The following is a 17,725-nucleotide window of genomic DNA, read 5'->3' as shown; positions in this document are numbered from 1 at the left end:
GGAGAGGTGGGTAGGAAGAAACCAAATGAGGTTTAACAAGAACAAGTGTAGAGTCCTGCACCTGGGCAGGAACAACCACAGGCTGGAGGGCAACCTGCTGGAGAGGAGCAATGAGGAGAAGGACCTGGGGGTCCTGGTGGATGACAGGTTGACCATGAGCCAGCACTGTGCCCTGCTGGCCAGCAAGGCCAATGGGATCCTGCCATGCATTAAAAGGAGCTTGGCCAGCAGGTCAAGGGAAGTGATCCTCCCCTTCTACTCTGCCCTGGTCAGGCCTCACCTGGAGTACTCCGTCCAGTTCTGGGCTCCCCGGTACAAAAAAGACAGGGATCTCCTGGAAAGAGTCCAGTGGAGGGCCACAAAGATGATACGGGGCCTGGAGCATCACCCCTATGAGGAAAGGCTGAGAGACCTGGGTCTGTTCATCCTGGAGAAAAGCAGACTGAGAGGGGATCTCATCAGTGTTTATAAATACCTTAAGTGTGGGAGACAAAAGGATTTGGCCAACCTCTCTTCAGTGATTTGTGGGGACAGAACAAGGGGCAATGGCCACAAAATCGAGCACAGGAAGTTCCGCACCAACATGCAAATTAACTTCTTCATGATGAGTGTGACGGAGCACTGGAACAGGCTGCCCAGGGAGGTTGTGGAGTCTCCTCTGGAGATATTCAAGGCCCTTCTGGAGCCTACCTCAGCAACCTGCTGAGTCTCTGTATTTGCACAGCCAGCTGTTCCTATTAAGAGATTGTCTTTGGATCAAACTGACCAAGGGTGCAAAGCCAGTTCCTCTGTGAAGAGCACTTCTTGGTAGAGACGAAGGCTGAATTTATATGGACACAATCTCCATCATCTGATATATTGACATGAAACCTAATAAGCCAAGAGAGATACAAAAATTAGAGCAGAACTTTGGCTAAAATTTACAAGACCTATTTCTTATTCTGTCTAAAATTGGCTCCTACAAACTGCAGAGAGAAACAAACAAACAAACAAAACAACAAACACACATACACACACACACAAAAAGAGAATAATTTAAAATGAATCTCTTTCTTATTGGGATGATAAGAATTCTAAATGCGTTGTCCATGGTAATGCTCTCATGAGCCTTCTATTAATGTAAGTTGCTTTGATCTCCACAGGGACATACCATGTGTGCTTGTATTTCACAATTTACAATATGATGTGGACATAAAAGGCACAGATCACTCCCTGGCAAGACAGCTTTATTTTTTCTGACAGATATTGGCAGAATTCCCATCTGAGCATGGAGTTTGTATAGGGACAGATGTTCCCCACAGTGATACACATTTTATACACTACCCATTTCTTCGAGTGTGGGTTCAAATGCACAAGAATAAAGGAACTCTATGACAGTTCCAGCTTATTCTTTGCCCCTTCTCCATTTCGACTGGGACAAAACCAGATCAGCATTAGTACTTTTATAGTCATATGACAACCCTCATTTGAGAAAACATGTCAGTTTAGCTACAGTGGAATAGTTAATACAGAATAACTTTTCCACATGGACAAAAAAGCTATGGATTCTCCTCTTGCATAGCGTATTTGAAAGAAAGCTCACAGGTTTGTGTTAAGTGACTCTCCATTCACCCAGAAGAATTTATTTTCTGTCTTTTGTAGTCCAATCCAGAAGTCTATAGTGCGCATTCGATATACTATAAATTCCTAGGCAAAACACAGAATAAAAGAACATATGGGTGTGATTATATTTTTAAGAAATGATTATGATTTTATAGCTTTTTATAAAAAAACTGTGCATATATACACTGTGTCATAGAATGCCTGACTCAGCACTGTCTTGACTGTTATGTCACTGCAATTCCTTGAATGCCAGCTAAACTGTGTCTCTATCAAATTCCAGATATACAAGGAAACAAGTGACGGAGTTACAGAAACTGTTCCAGCAGCAGACATAACAGTAAACTCAAGCCACCAGAAACCTTACCAGATCTTGGGGGTGGTCAATTACTGCAAGGGAAGCTCCAAAGTCAGAGCAGAACTTCTGACTAGAATTCCAGTCTGCCACAGATCCTGAATGATAGTAACATTTCCTCTTGTAATATAGCCAGTCATCAGGGCATGGCTCCAGGCCTAGTAATGCAGGTGAATCTTTTGTTCAAATAAAGAGAACATGACTTGTTTAGCATTACATTTTTAAAAATAGAGTTGTATACACATTTGAAAATTCTGGACCCATGTCCTCTAACTTAAAAATCTCTGAGACTTGCACTGAATCAAGAAAGACATAGGCAAACACAATAAAATTACAGTGTTCTGTGTTAGTTCTTCCAGTTCTATCAGCTGTGGTATTTTCAGGAATGCCTGATTGGCTAGGCATGTGTCAGCAATGGAATCCTGCATGTGCAGGTGCTCCCTTGGCACTGGAGACACAATATATAAGATCAGGATAGAACAGAGAGACTGTCTCTGCAGATATGATATCTATCACGAAGCAGCCAAAATTTATACTTAAACAGGTTCTGGTTTAAGGCACTTCATCAAAAACAAAACAAAACAAAACAAAATACAAAAACCAACCAACTAAACAAAAACACCTCTCCATGCCAGAAACAAGTCAAATCAAGCATTCAAGTATTGCCTTATTAACCCTGCTTATGGCTCTAGTGCCATTCCTCAGCATTTTGCTAAGCTGCAGTCTGATAAAACTTTGCAGAATGTTAAATAATAAAGTCGGTTCAATGCCAGAGGAAACAATTATGGACAACCTAGGCAACAATTTAGTTTCTTTTTTCAGATAATCCTTCTCCTGTTCCTGCAGCCAAGGTGAGTGGGAGGAGTGAATGCCAATGGAAATGCCTCTTACCCACCAGCAATGCACAAGCAGCAAAATGAAAGGCAGAAATACTGAATCTCTCTTTCCCAGGCTAGTTTTTTTTAATAAATGCACTCACGTAAGATAACCCCTATTAAGATGAAAATCACAGCAAGACAGAAGACAATTCCAGCAACTCTTTTCCAGAAAGAAAGATGAGAACACACATCTAAGGAGAAAAAAAAATAAAAATACATAAAATAAATCAATGCATGTCAAAGACCAAGACACATGCAAAGAACTCAAGGTCATTACAATTTTCAAAGTACTAAACACCTGCAACCACCACTGGAACGACTGCATATTACCCATCTTCAGCGCCTCTAACTATAGACCGGGTTTCCAAAAGCATTAAGCCGCCAAATCCCAGAGAGATACTTTCAGATAACCATTCCCCGTGCGCTTACTCCCCATGGGAAGAGAGAGAAGAGAGGTCTCAGAAGAGAGACAGCCTGTCCCCAGACTCTGGGCACGGCTGTCACCGTCCCCTCCCCTGTCCCACCCCACGACGCTCCTCGTGTCGGCTGTCCCGTCTCCAGGCACATCTGCACACGGGTGGCCGTGGGGATGCTTCTCCCGGCACCGGGCGAGTAGGAAACGTGGACGACGAGTGTCTGGGAAGAGCCGCCGCCGGAGCCGCCGCCGCTCGTCGCCGTGCTCCAGCAGGAGACGGAGGTGAAGCAGGGGCCGGTAGCTGGAGCAGCCCCTTTCAGGTTCCGTCGCGGTGCTGGCCCTCCCTCTTCCGATGGGCTTGATCGCTTTCCTTCCTCGGCTGGGGGAGCCCCGTAGGGTCTTCTCAGCAACATTCCGAGCATTCAACTAAAGAAGGTTGGGGAAGGGCAAAAGAAGGGAAGAAACAGCAAAAGGCCCGGGACAGCCTGGCAGGTGTCTTGCAGCCTAGAATAAACATAGTATTGCTTCTTTGCTATTTTCCCAGTTGTAGATGGGACTTGAAGATGAGCAGAGACTGCCGAAGCAATTGCTGAGGACATAGACTCCATGTATTATATGCAATGTGCCCTTCAAACACTTCAGAGGTTGTCGAACAAGAGTCAGTGGTTTGTTCTCTGAGAAGAAGGTGCTGCACAAAATGTAAGATTTTTATGTTGTTATTTAAGACATCTTCCTGCAGGGTGTCTGAAGTCTAGCTTGAAATCCGGGTCATTTGGCTTGGACAAGATAAAGAGATGATAATTTAATTTGGGGCAAAGCTGTAGATACGCAATTTAAGATACCTATTTGTCTTTACTCCAAATGTTTTTTGTTTGTTTGTTTGTTTGTTTGTTTTTTGTGTGTGTATATGTGTGTGTGTTAAAACAAGCATTTTACCATGTGATAGTTTATCTGTATGATATATTGTTGGTTAATACGTAGGAAGTGAAGGCAAACCTCATTAGAGAAAATAGTCTGTGCCTTTGCAACAGATGAACACCTGCCTTTCACCTGCGTTGAAATATGTCTGTGAAAGAGAGCTTGTGGCAAAGTGTAAGAAACAATCTACTGCCAATAACACAGGCTCAGAAGAGGATCTCAGTGAAGCAGCATTTTTGTTTGTGATTGCAATGGCAGGCATCCTGCAAGGAGGAGCGCACAGAGGAAGTGTGTCATGTATTCCCTATTACCCGACGCTTGATTCCTCCCGTTTCCTCATTGGCTGAGTGCTACAGGTTCACAAACTACTTGACACTTATTACTATACCATCTATGTGCAATTTCATTTGATCAACCTTTAATTTCTCCTTTTCCTTTTTTTTTTTTTTTTTTTTTCCCCTTCTTCTTTTCTGACTAGAAGGCCTGAGATTTTTTTTTTTTTTTGATTTTGCACTGCTCATCTTGTTTTTCTTAGCTATCCTTGCTTTGGGACAGTGGGACCTTCCCCTTACCTGCTTAACTTACTCTTCACCATTATCCCACTGTTATGCCTGCACAACCACTTTTGAATATGCAAGGTTAGTGGGATTTCCCACTGCAAAAACACATTCTGCTGCAAAAACAAAATTTTGTTTCTCACAAAAGGGAAAATAGGTCTGATTCAGGGTTGCAGCCATATGCTGAATCCGAACCTCGTCCTTTAATGGTTGAATTGTGTGAGAACATTCTCCCGTGTGCATTCTCAAACTTGCATGTAGTTTGACTGGTCAGTGATGACCTACAGATTTTCAGACTTCAGAGGTTAGCACTGAGGTCTCTAAAACACGGTGAAGGAGACTGGAAGGCTTAAATTTGCTACACTGCAATTTGTACATCTATTGAAAACTTTTGTATATTTATGGTTCAAAACAATGCCAATTAGAGGATGATTGCCATTTTGTTAAGCTGTCAAGTTACGTAAATATCATAGAATCATATCAATTCAGACTACCTTTTTTAACTTCAGTAGTGCTTTGTATTTACATTATTAAACTTTAACTTAAATGCTATTCTGCTGCTGTTTCATTAATACACAACTACAGTCTGATCCTAAGTGCTCATATATACAACACCATTAATGATCTTCTTTTTCACAGGCAACTTTCTATGTACCACATTTCTGCTGGTGATGATCATTTTATTTGTTGGTAAGCCTTTGAAAGATTTTCCATTTGAGATATGTTTCCTCTGACTACTGGGCTTCAGGATCACAGCAATCAAACAGATCAACATGGTACTGCTTGCAGAGTCACAACACCTGGGACTTCTGCCACTATTTCAGTTTTGATGTTGGTATAAGGTTGAATAACATCCAGGCAGTGTTTAAAATGAGGGAGAATTTTCCCTATGAATAAAATTCAGATGATTTAGCTGTAAAATTGCTTTTCTTTCTTTTTTTGTTTGGTGAGTCTTTACTACTCTTCAGAGCATAGTCTCTTGCCTGGCCATTCATGTGGAATATGGATGTCCTGTCGATGCTTACACCAGTAACCTTTCTGATTATACCAGCTGGTGTTCTCTCAGCATCACATCTCCAGGCACAGACTCCAAGCTTGTTGTCTGCTCCTATATCTGGTTTTGATGGCTTTTTTATTATCACATCTGGAAGAAAACTATGTCATACAGCTAGATTATCTTTCTTACAAATGGTCTTTATGTGTCATTCTGCCTTTTTTTTTTTTTTTAAACCAGTTTGTGTTGCATGCTGTATTTTTAAGAAAAAGTCAGCCTTATTTTTTTATTATTTTTTTTTAAACCAGTTTGTGTTGCATGCTGTATTTTTAAGAAAAAGTCAACCTTACCTGGCACTGCCACAAAGGAAGCAAGATGTGCATCTGCTGTCCGATGCAGAGCTCATCAACAGGAGTACAGGCTGTGCTGCCTGCTTTATTATTTGAGGTACCCAAGTCACTGGATGCATATGAGTCTCAATGGAGGCTGTGCTGCTCAAGTCTGCAGAGGGAGCTCTTGAACCCCTAGATTAAATCTACCTTCCCTCTGCCCCTTGTAACAACATGTGATATTTTATTGATGTCCTCTGCACATACATGGAAACAAATGGAAGACAATAGTCACATCTGTCTCTGTTAGTTTTCCTTTCCTTTATTAGGCTTTTATTTCAATAGAAATAGTCACAGTTTTTTGAAGGCATGGAGGGCAGTGCTCAGTGGAACTTGCTAAAGGGTCTGCAGTTATTGTGAATGGAATAGCTGACTGGAAAGGAAAAAAGAGACCAAAGTGTGGCAACAGCAGGCAGCAGAGTCTGGGAAATCAGTTCTCCTTCTGCAAGCTGCCATACTCACATAATGGTCAGTTACTCTCACTTCAAGGACAGCCATCACCAAGCACAAGCAGTGGATAAATGTGCTTTGGGTGAGGAAGGTCTGGATTCAATCCCAGCAGAATAACCCAGGAAATATACTTTGTACTCAGGTTGAGCCTGCAATTGTTAAAAAAGACAGAATGCTGCACCCAAAAGGTCACTGTAACTTTTCAGTAACAATCAGACTATTTTTGTTTGGATAATAGAAACTGAAGTAAATGCGCATGAATTCTCTTTAACACAAGAAATTAAAGTAAGTGCTAAAGCAAAATATACCAGTGAGTCTTCTTACCCTCATAGAGCTACTGTGACAGAAAGAAGATGAAGGGGGACATCAAAACATGCTGGGGAATAACTCCTAAGAACCATTCTCCAGACCATTATCTCCAAATAACGATAATTTTACCTCTTCATTAACAGACAGATTTCATTCTCATCATATCAATATCTAATTTACTTACCTTCACACATGTTTCTCAAACACTTAAAAGGTTTGATACAAAATCAAAGCAAATTGATATTGAAGCAACTTCATCACTTGAAGTAAATATTATTGATAAATTCATATAATATTATGTTTATTACCCTATTACTGGATTAAAAAATGTGTCAATGCCTCTAATTCTCTAAAATACATGTTTTCCAGACCTATTTATTTTATATTAATTTTAGTAATCAGGCTGCTGTCCTCAACTCACACATTTCTCAGCTGAACACATTGTCTGAAAGTCACGAAAGGTCAGGACCATTGACCTTCTTTTGGCTTCTCTTCTGGCATCTGTTGTGGCATTGGCTTTCAAAAAATCTGCACTTTAGATTGTTATGCTGATGAATGCTATGATTTTACCAGGTAGAAATTTTGTTCTCCCTTTTCCTTTGTAGTTCTAGTGCTTCAGATATATCGGCGTGGGAACCTTCATTCTGAGCAGTGTCCCAGTGAGTGGATAGGTTACAGAAAGAAATGTTACTTCATATCAGAAGAGGAAAAAAACTGGACATCTAGTCAGGCCTTCTGCATTAAGAATGAATCTTTGCTTGCAGTTTTTGAAAATAAGGATGAAATGGTAATGGAACATAAACCAATACAACTTCTGCATCTCTCTCTTTTCTTGACTGTTATCTACATAGCTCTCTTTTTCTTATCTTTTAAATCTTTGTAAAATAAACAGGCTGTGTGAATTCAGATAGTGAAAAGTACCTACTTGATCAATTTAAGTAACTGTCTCACTGTAGCAGATGCAACAGCACTAAAAGCTTTCCCATACTGCTTTTGTGCCTGGATTTGACTTGAATGACTTTGAAAAGCTCTTTTTTAATGAATCAAATAGTTTACATAGTTTTCCTTTTCTGTCCTATGTATGTTCATCTTCAAAGCAAGTATGAATCTATTGAACTCTCAGTATAGACAAATGAATATATCCTTTGTTTTCTAAAAGAAACCAAGCCTTTGAAACCAGCATAATGGAAAATCATCCATTTTATCTACTTGTATCTGGTTTTAGATATCCCTTAATGCCTCTTAGAGATTCATGCTTATATCAATGTTGGGAATATACTTCCACGGAAGCTGGTTTGGACATTTCTCATTCTAATAATTTTGTTAAGACACTTTAATTTGCCTATATTATGGTCCAGTTGCATTGAGTTGAATGCTAGTGACATCTTGCTACTTACTGCATGTTACTAAAACTGCAATTTGCTTTTACAGACTTGCTGCCTCTTGAGTAATGTCAATGAGAAAGTAGTTTCATCAGAAAGATAGTTTTTAAATAAATTGACATTTGAGCTTTGTTACTGTGATTTTTAAACAGAGGTCAAAAGTCTACTTTTCTGGCTGGCTGCTACATGTTGGTGGTGTAGCAGCTCTTGAAATAGAGGAAACTTCAGTGAAATTACACAGTTTAATCATATCTAAATTTGTCTTGAGCTAATAAGTATTTTCACAGTGACAAGAATTTCAACAATGACAAAGATGCAGAACATAATTCTCACTTCAGTGTGAGTCCCTTGCTGAATGTGGTCTCTGATTTTATCCTATAATCAGACTCCTTTCTTTGTCAACATATTTGCCAATTTGTCCCCTCTCCAAGCCCCTTCTGCATTGTTGCCCTGTGAGTGGGACATCACTTGACTGATTTGTTAATGCTTCTCTTCCTTACTTATCTGAAAGTTCCACTTTTAATTCAGTGCTTGCGATGTTCAGCTGATAATTGGCTAGGTAGAAATTGGTGTTATTTAAACTACTGCTTAAAAACCTCATACGTACAAACTATGAACACACCTTATAAAAGTGAAGCACAGGTACACTGACATGGGCCTACTGGGTCAGCCTCATGCTCTGTGTCATGAGGTGTCTGGTCTCCATCACTGGGTAGTGTTACCCACACCAGAAGAAGGTCCATCAACAACTGCAGAAATGTCATTGGAACCGTATCAAGACAGTTTCTTCTGAACAGTATTGATCTGAAATTGCTAGGGAAGAGTAGAGAAGTAGAAGGCTACATTATTTTCATGTCAATTATTAAGTCCATGCTGACAGTTAATATGCATATAATTCCTAATTTCACTGAATCTAATGACAGCTTGTTGCAGGGAGTTCTATAGTATTAACCTATTGCAAGTACTGCTTCTGCTGTTTTCCATCAGCCTTTGCTGTGTTTGATATAGGTTGTTATAAACTTATGAGATAGTGAACTGTCTTTTACTCTTTTTATGTAGATACCCACAAGGCTTTAAATAAGAACTGTGAAGGGGAGGAGCTCCCATATGTCCATTTGAACTGCAGTTTAAACATACCTGTTTGTTCCATCCCATTTATACCAAGCTGCATATGTAGAGATTGATAAACACATATAGGCATACATGTATATAAACAATACTTGGTGTTTAGGTATTTTTGGGTGCAGTGAATGGTAATAACCCTTAAGGGTATAGAACTGAATAGTTTAACTGAAGGTTATGATACTAAAACAATCAATTCATAGGCTCAATTAGGGCCAAGAAAAAAAGAGTCAATTCATAACTGTCAATGAAATACTTAATGAAAACTTTCTAGATGACAGAAAGATGAACTAGTCATCCTCTGAAGTCACAGGAGGGATTTGTTTCTTGTTGTGAGAACTCATTTTGATAAAATACTTTTTTTTTTTTCAGTATTCTTTAGTTAAGCTATTGAAAATAGATGAATCTTGGATTGGATTGTGCAAGAAAGGTGAAAGTTTCTACTGGGAGAACGGCACTGCTTTGAACATGAACTTGTAAGTTCCTTGTCATTGAATAACACATACCAAGATACTGAGAATACCATCAAGTGTTTAAGCAAATAAAGGACTGGGGTTTGTAGCACAATGTAATTTCTGTCAGCATTTTTTTTCTGATGGGACTTACAACCATGACTTTGAAAAGAAACTCTTTGCAGTTATTACTGATCTAAATACAAAAGTGCCAATGAATGGAGAGAAGTCTGATTCAAAAAAGATGTTTTGTTAGCTCAACACAGTAAGATGTTATTGATCATCCCTACTTACTTTAATGTCTATGTTTTTCAGTACCTAATGTAGACATTTCAACTTCCAGATCTTGAAAGTTCTTGGTTTCTAGTGTGATCCTTTGTTCTCATCTTCCTGAAATGCACAATATCTAGCAAAAGCTGTTTCAGTATGGCTTATGATGGTGTTGTCTTATGTAGTTGTAGTTGAGGCATTCATTTTCGTTAGCTATTAGGAGATAGCAATTAAACCTGTGTCTGAATGGATCTATTTCAACTGTCCTGAACTTCTGTCAGATACAATTTTTGCTGTTATAGGTCTCCTGCAGCCCTCTCTTTGCCACTTTGCTCTCTTTTAGACCTCTCCCAAGATTTTTTCCATCTATAAATAATTTAAAATAACTTTTTGTTGCATCATACCAAAGCATGATCTGTCATGATGTGTTCTAAAGATGTTTCATTTGGAATCACCATTTCCTTCTTTCTCAGCAGTGTTCCAACCTGTGACCAATTCTATTGGTGCAGTTCTGAAAATATTTCATAGACAAGGGACCTAGTTGTTATTTACTTCCCTCAGTTTCTCATTTCCTTTACATTGCTGTCATTTTTCAGAGAGTATTTTTAAACAGTGGTGGAGGTGCCATGAACTCACAGACATCTTTTTCTAAACTTCCATCCTCCATAGCACCTTGCCTTTCTTAGGAATTTTGAAGAAAAATACTTGTGATTGGAATTTTTCCTGGGAGTCACTTTTTCACTTTCAATTTATACCTATGTCAAGATTATTGACATTATTCAGTGCCATCAGTAAATGTTTAACCTGTTCTTCTATTTTTGCCTAGATCATTCTGTCTATTGTTGGAATCCAAATTTTAGGGGAGATGGGACTTTGGCCAGACCCAGCATCACCACTGTAAAGGTTTTCTTATTCAGTACAGGTCCCAGTATGATTTCTTCAGATATATTGTCTGTATATCGGTAGTTTTAGCAGGTCACCTGTTACACTCACATTATTTTTTTTTTTTAGGAATCAGAGAGAATGAAGTGACAGATAGGAAGGAATCATAGAATCATAGAATGGTTTGGTTTGGAAGGGACCTTAAAGATAATTTACTTCCAACTCCCCTGCCATGGGCAAGAACACCTCCCACTAGACCAGGCTGCTCAAAACCCCATCCAACCTGACCTTGAACACTTTACAGGGAGCATCCACTGCTTCTATGGGCAACCTGTTCTGGTTCTTTACCACCGTCATAGGAAAGAGTTTCTTGCTAATATCTAATCTAAATCTACTGTTTTTTAGTTTAAAGCCATTACCCCTTGTCCTATCAGTATTGAGTCCCTCAATACTGAGTCCCTCCCCATCTTTTCTGTAGACTTCCTTTAGATAATAGAAGGCCACTATAAAGTTTCCCTGGAGTCTTCTCTTCTGCAGGCTGAACAACTCCATCTCTCTCAGCCTATCTTCATAGGGGGAGCGCTCCAGCCCTCTGATCATCTTTGTTGCTCTCCTCTGGACCCAATCCAACAAGTCTATATCTTTCTCGTGTGGGGGGCCCCAGAGCTAAATGGAGTACACCAAGTGGGGGTTCATGAGAGCAGAATATAGGGGGAGAATCACCTCCCTCAACCTGCTGGCCACACTTCTTTTGATACAGCCCTGGATACAGTTGGCTTTCTGTGCTGCAAACGCACATTGCCAACTCACGTTGAGTTTTTAACCACCAACACCTCCAGGCCCTTCTCCTCAGAGCTGTTCTCAATCCATTCCCCATCCAGCCTGTATTTGTGCTTAGGATTGCCCCAGACCAGAGGCAGGACCTTGTGCTTGGCTTTTTTGAACTTCATAGGTTTGCATGTGCCCACCACTCTGGGTCCCTCTGAATGGCATCACTTCCCTACAGCATGTCAACTGCACCACACAGCTTCGTGTCACTGGCAAACTTGCTGAGGGTGCACTCAATCCCACAGTCCATGTCACCAACAAAGATGTTAATTAATACCAGTCCCAATACCTGCTCTGAGATATACCACTCATCACTTGCCTCCACATGAACATTCAGTAAGTGACCACAACTCTTCGAGTGCGACCATCCAACCAATTCCTTCCCCACCAAGTGGTCCATCCCTCAAATCCATGTCCCTCCAATTTAGGGATAAGGATATCATAGGGAGATCCCAGTTGACAGGAAGCTGGCAAACATTGTTTCAATTTTCAAGAAAGGCAAGAAAGAAGACCTTGGAAATTACAAGTACTAAGGGAGGTACTAATTCTAGGTACAGGTACTAGAGGAACCAGATAGGAGAGGTGCCCTCCTAGATCTATTACTTGTGAATAGAAAGGATCTCATGGATGAAGTGGAGATTGGTGGGAATCTTGGCCATAGTGACTGTGAAATAAGTAATCAAATTTAAAATTTTTGGTGGGAGGAGGAGAACTGCCACCAGAACTTCAACCCTGTATATGGGGAAAGCAAGCAGACTTCCATATGGAGCTGCTCAGGGAACTGATGAGCATAGTCCCCCAGGATCTTTTTTTTTTTGGAAGACATTTTTCTGAAGACATTGGTGCCCATCAGTGCTACTCAGTTTTAAGTACCACCTCTTATGAGCACAGGAACAGGAAATTCCAAAATGTTGGAAGTCAAGCAAGCAGGACAGAAGGTTGGCTTGGCTGAGCAGAGTCTTGTAGACCTTAGGCAGAAAAAGAAAGTGTGTGTCCACTGCAAGTGAGGTTGGGTGATATGGGAGGACCGTAGAGATGCCATTTACCATTGTAGGGAGAAAATTTGTGTGGCCTCAATTAGAGTTGAAGTTGGCCAGTATTGTGGGGGCTCTTTTAAAGGGCTTTTAAAAATATGACTTACAGTATCCTTCTGAACCAAATAACCAAGATACATCTAAATAAAAACATAATATGATGGGTGAACAATTGGATGTTGGGTTAAGCTCAAAGTATTACAGTAAATGAGGTTATTTCAGGCTGGTGTCCAGTCTCCAGTGGGATTCTTCAGAGCTCCATTTCAGGGCCAGTTCTCTTTAATGTTTTCATAAATGACTTCGATACAGGACTTAAAGTTGTATTAAGTAAGTTTGTGGATGACACTAAATTGGGAGGATCTGTTGTCTGTGTTGAGGGTAGAAAGGCCTTGCAGAGAGATCCTGACAAATTAGAGAGCTGGGCAATCGTTAACTCTATGAAGTTTAACAAGTGCCAGATTCCACACTTGGGAAGAGGAAATGCTGGCTATATTTACAGACTGGGGGACAATAGGCTGGAGATCAGCCATATGGAAAGAGATCTGGGGATTTTGTACTATGTACTTGAAGGAAAACTTCTTGACATTTTTTCATCTCTAGTCAAGTTCAAGTTCTAGTCAAGTTCAGAAGTTCAAGTTCTTCAGATCATCTTCAGATGGATTAAGCATCATCATAAGAAAAATCAGACGGCTTTAGTGAATTTGTCATAAACTGCAGACATCCCAGATTCTGCCACTGTTTATATTAGAAAATGTGAGGGATAAAACAGCTCTGCATCAGGCCTAACAAGCTCCCCCCTACCCTGTTCTCCTGAACATTTTTGGCCTCAGTAATTATAGGCTGTGGATATCATAAGCTGTCTTTTGTTTTTCCTCCTGTTACCGTGTGGTATCTGGCATTGTCTGTTCACAAAAATCGGGATTTATCCAGCAGTGTATGAGCTGAATGGGCTTTTCTAACAAGATTTGTTGCCCACCTTATTTTGAGCAGATGAAACTAGCATGTCCCAGGGGACAAAAGTCAACTGGAAACTACTTCAGTGGAAGTTTGTTTTACAGCAGGCTGAAACATTTGGCTCTGTAGTAGAACAAATTATTTATTAATCTTTTTCCTTCCTGTATTTTTTCAGGTTTCAGATAAAGAATCATTCTGAGTGTGCCTACTTGCACTCCTTCACTGTCTCTACATCGGCTTGCTCTTTGCCCAGGCGCTGGATCTGTACCTATTATCCCTAAAGTAATAGCTCAGATCTTCTTGGGATCTTGATAGTTAAGATGTATTTGTCTATTGTACAATCACTTTGGATAAATGGCAGTCCTGACATGGCCACAGACTTTTGTACCACCTGAAAGCCTAAATCAGAGAGAAGAAGGCTCCACACCAGCTTCCAGAAATGTGCTCTCCATAACACACCAGCTCTCCTGTCCTAGGACAGAAGAGGAATATTCTTGGTCCTATGCAGATCCTCTAGAATGGGTACTACTTGTGCTGGCTGCTTAAGGTGAAGGTGCAGTGGGATTCCTGATAGTCTTCTGCTGCATAATGATCTCTTTAGTGTTCTTCTTCATCTCAGCTCATGGCTTTGGGGATACCCACCAGCCAGAGATACTAACCAGCTGGCACAGCTGCAGAAGCACTAAATCGGGGCTATTCATGTTCTCCCAAAACTGATGTTTTTACAGTGCTTACTCACTATGTTAGTACACCATTTCCCCATCTGCCAACCTTCTGGCCTCACCCTCAGACCCAAGCATTTTGACCCTCTTACCTCCTTTTATTTTCTGTCCTAACTTGTGAGCATTGCATTTTTCTGCTTATTGCCTTTTAAATAAACCAATACACTAACTCTGCATTATGAACAATCTGTGGCCATAACTGTAGAAAACAATTCCTGTGACTGCAGAAAGAGGAAGTTCATTTCTTACCAGAGGAAATCCTGCTAATAAAATGTTTCCTACTGCACATTTCTGGAACACAAAGTGCAGAAACAAATCCTCTGAGCACGTAGCACTGGCAGTCTGGGACATGGGAAATGCAACAGTCTGCTGGTAGCTAATATCCAACCTAAACTTCCCCTGGTGCAACCTGAGGCCCTTTCCCCATGTCCTGTTGCTTATTCCCTGGGAGAAGAGACTGACATCTGCCCAGATACAGCCTCCTTTGAAATAGTTATAGAGAGCAATAGGGTCTCCCCTGAGCCACCCTTTTTCTAGGCTAAATAACACCAATGTCCTTAGCTGTTCCTCATAAGACTTGTTCTCCAGACCCCTCACCAGCTTCATTGCCCTTCTCTGGACCTGCTTGAGTACCTCTATGTTCTTCTTCTGTAGTGAGGGACCCAAAACTGAACACAGTACTCAAGGTGCGGCCTCACCAAAGACAAGTACAGAGGGACAATCACTTCCCCAGTTCTGGTAGCCACACTATTTCTGATACAAGCCAGGATGCTGTTGGTTTTCTTGGCCACCTGAGCACACTGCTAGATCACATTTAACCACCTATCAACCAATACAAGTTGCAGACATAATACAAAAACAGAGTAAGGGGCTTTATGGAAAAAAAAGGGTGTCAGCCTCCTGCTTATAACACAATGAGATTTGCTTGTAATCATAGTGTTAGCAGACAAGAGCGGTTTTGGATTTGTGAACACAAGGCCACAGAAGCATCTGTAAACCAATAAGAACTGCTCATCTAGTCATCAAACTAGTCATTTGAAACATTTGAAAACTTTGTTTGCTTTTGTTTTTCTTTTGATTGTATAAGACCATCTACGTTCTATTAAAGCACCCATATTGTCCTTTGATCTGTATGATAAAATGTCTAGGTAGCTTCCTGCTTCTTTGTACAATGTCAGTGCCTCTTACAGGAATTCTGAACTTAGTTTATATGAAACATGTTTTCGAGAAACCTCATTTTGCTACAAGTTTTTCTCTAAAAATGTTCACAATATCGCTAAAATCTTTACAAAAATACATTAAGTTCCAGAGTTAAAAGAGCTTAGTTTCCCAGCTTATTTGAGTGATAGCAGATTACTTAGATCTGCTAGAAAAAGTAGTTTTCAGACACGTGAAGAGATTTCTCAGACATAACGCCCAAACACTGCAAAACTTCACTACTTGTGTAACCAGAAACTCCGCATTCTTGTGGTTCAGTACTTATATAGCATTCTTATAGTTTATGGGAGGCATCACTGAAGGAACAGAATTCTACAGCATCTAGAAATCTGACAGGAGAATTTACTCAAAGAAACAACGGATCTTGTGATCAGTTTTTCTTAGCTCTTCCCCATGTTACTAAACATCTATGGTTCCTGCTGATCTGAGTGACAGTTGGAGAAGGCCACCACTGTGAGCACAGTGGTAGAGCTGGTGAGGGGTCTGGAGAACAAGTCTTATGAGGAGCAGCTGAGGGAGCTGGGATTGTTCAGCCTGGAGGAGACTCGGGGTGACCTTATCGCTCTCTACAGGTAACTTAAAAGAGGCTGTAGCGAGGTGGGGGTTGGTCTATTCTGCCACATGCCTGGTAACAGGATGAGGGGGAATGGGCTAAAGTTGTGCCAGGGGAGGTTTACATTGGATATTAGGAAGAACTTATTTACTGAAAGGGTTGTTAGGCATTGGAATAGGCTGCCCAGGGAAGTGGTTCAGTCACCATCCTTGGAGGTCTTTAAAAGACATTTAGATGTAGAGCTTAGTGATATGGTTTAGTGGAGGACTTGTTAGTGTTAGGTCAGAGGTTGGACTCGGTGATCTTGGAGGTCTCTTCCAACCTAGATGATTCTGTGATTCTGTAATGATTCTATGATTAAAGGACTGGAGCAGAGGATGTCCAGAGGCCCCTTCCAACCTAAACCATTTTGTGATTCTATGATCTTGCCTGAGTTTTGGCCAATGCTAGACCTGAAGAAGCTGTATTTGAGAGCCAAGGCTTCTTCTCACTGTAGGCTGCTCAACTGTACAAAATATCACACACAATGTGCAAGGATTCCTCCATTTAAATACATCAAAAGCAGAGAGACAGCTCGCTGGCTGACAAAAAGAAAAACACAGAGGTTTAAGAGTATGCAGTATCTAGGGGAGGAATGGACATAGCTTAGGGGAAGTCATGTCTCATCACTGATCTGATGCTTCAGACCTCTGTAAACACAGGAACAACACATTTTCATGTTACTTTAACTATTGCCAAAATCAGAAGAAACATCTTACTCTTCAAAGAAATCTGCATTGTCAGAAAATGGCCTCAAAACAGTGATACCGAGACTGGCTTTGTCTAACAGTAGGCCTGACTCAAGTTTAAGTCCATCAAGAGCAATTAAAATGAGGTATGAATATAGTACACACAGTATGTTATTGGAGAACTGGCAACTTATGCATGCCACCAAGAGTGCAGTGCTGTGAAGAAAAAACAAGGAAACAAACAAACAAACAGAATTGTTATTTAAAATATCCTTTTAATTTTAATTTTTCGTTAGTCAAATCAGTGAAACCCAGAAGCACTCAGTAGTCTGCCTTAAGGTAAAAGAACAGGCATTTATTTTACCTTGCTGAATTTCAAAGACTAGATAGAAACATTAGAAGCCCATGAACAAAAGCATGTTTTACATTTATAAAGGAAAATGGTTGAAAAATCTCAGCAGACAACTTGTGGTTTCCTATGTTAAGCTTTATTCTACATGTTAACCAGATCAACACACAAGTTGGGGAACTTATTTGTGTTTATGGTGGTGGAAATAATATGAAAAGACAACACACTTGTCTGAGAGTTCATCTAACTACCAAAGCAAATTGAATTAGAAGGGAAAAAGGCAATTTTGGAAATGTCCCTGGAAAGCTCCCTTTATAAAAAATCTATTTCACAGCCAGGTCTATTAGCCATATTTATGAATACTTTT

At 40.4% G+C, this 17,725-nt stretch overlaps 2 protein-coding genes across 2 annotated transcripts; one reads left to right on the top strand and one right to left on the bottom strand.

Moving 5' to 3' along the window:
- Nucleotides 1-469: 469 nt before the first annotated feature.
- On the bottom strand, nucleotides 470-3,660 carry LOC116489422 (C-type lectin domain family 2 member B-like). The gene is made up of 5 exons (XM_032187839.1): nucleotides 3,357-3,660; nucleotides 2,934-3,023; nucleotides 1,967-2,130; nucleotides 1,583-1,686; nucleotides 470-870 (listed from the first exon to the last, which is right to left on the bottom strand). Exons 1-5 carry the CDS (start codon nucleotides 3,658-3,660, stop codon nucleotides 738-740), a joined length of 795 nt encoding a protein of 264 aa, XP_032043730.1. The 3' UTR covers nucleotides 470-737.
- On the top strand, nucleotides 3,633-14,277 carry LOC116500901 (C-type lectin domain family 2 member L-like). Its single transcript, XM_032206255.1, has 6 exons — nucleotides 3,633-3,682; nucleotides 3,792-3,946; nucleotides 5,362-5,412; nucleotides 7,470-7,651; nucleotides 9,741-9,844; nucleotides 13,964-14,277. Exons 2-6 carry the CDS (start codon nucleotides 3,868-3,870, stop codon nucleotides 14,067-14,069), a joined length of 522 nt encoding a protein of 173 aa, XP_032062146.1. The 5' UTR covers nucleotides 3,633-3,682; nucleotides 3,792-3,867; the 3' UTR covers nucleotides 14,070-14,277.
- Nucleotides 14,278-17,725: the final 3,448 nt, after the last annotated feature.

The sequence above is a fragment of the Aythya fuligula genome, chromosome 1, assembly GCF_009819795.1.
Source record: "Aythya fuligula isolate bAytFul2 chromosome 1, bAytFul2.pri, whole genome shotgun sequence".
NCBI lineage: Eukaryota > Metazoa > Chordata > Aves > Anseriformes > Anatidae > Aythya > Aythya fuligula.
This window is presented reverse-complemented; position numbering and strand designations above follow the sequence as displayed.

Coding starts and splice junctions, on each gene's coding strand:
- LOC116489422 (XM_032187839.1), bottom strand. CDS start 3,660: ATGTTGCTGAGAAGACCCTACGGGGCTCCCCCAGCCGAGGAAGGAAAG. Junction 3,024..3,356: donor GACACGAGGAGCGTCGTGGG/GTGGGACAGGGG, acceptor TTTTCTCCTTAG/ATGTGTGTTCTCATCTTTCT. Junction 1,687..1,966: donor TTGACCACCCCCAAGATCTG/GTAAGGTTTCTG, acceptor TGTTTTGCCTAG/GAATTTATAGTATATCGAAT.
- LOC116500901 (XM_032206255.1), top strand. CDS start 3,868: ATGTGCCCTTCAAACACTTCAGAGGTTGTCGAACAAGAGTCAGTGGTT. Junction 7,652..9,740: donor TTGAAAATAAGGATGAAATG/GTAATGGAACAT, acceptor TTTTTTTTTCAG/TATTCTTTAGTTAAGCTATT. Junction 9,845..13,963: donor ACTGCTTTGAACATGAACTT/GTAAGTTCCTTG, acceptor GTATTTTTTCAG/GTTTCAGATAAAGAATCATT.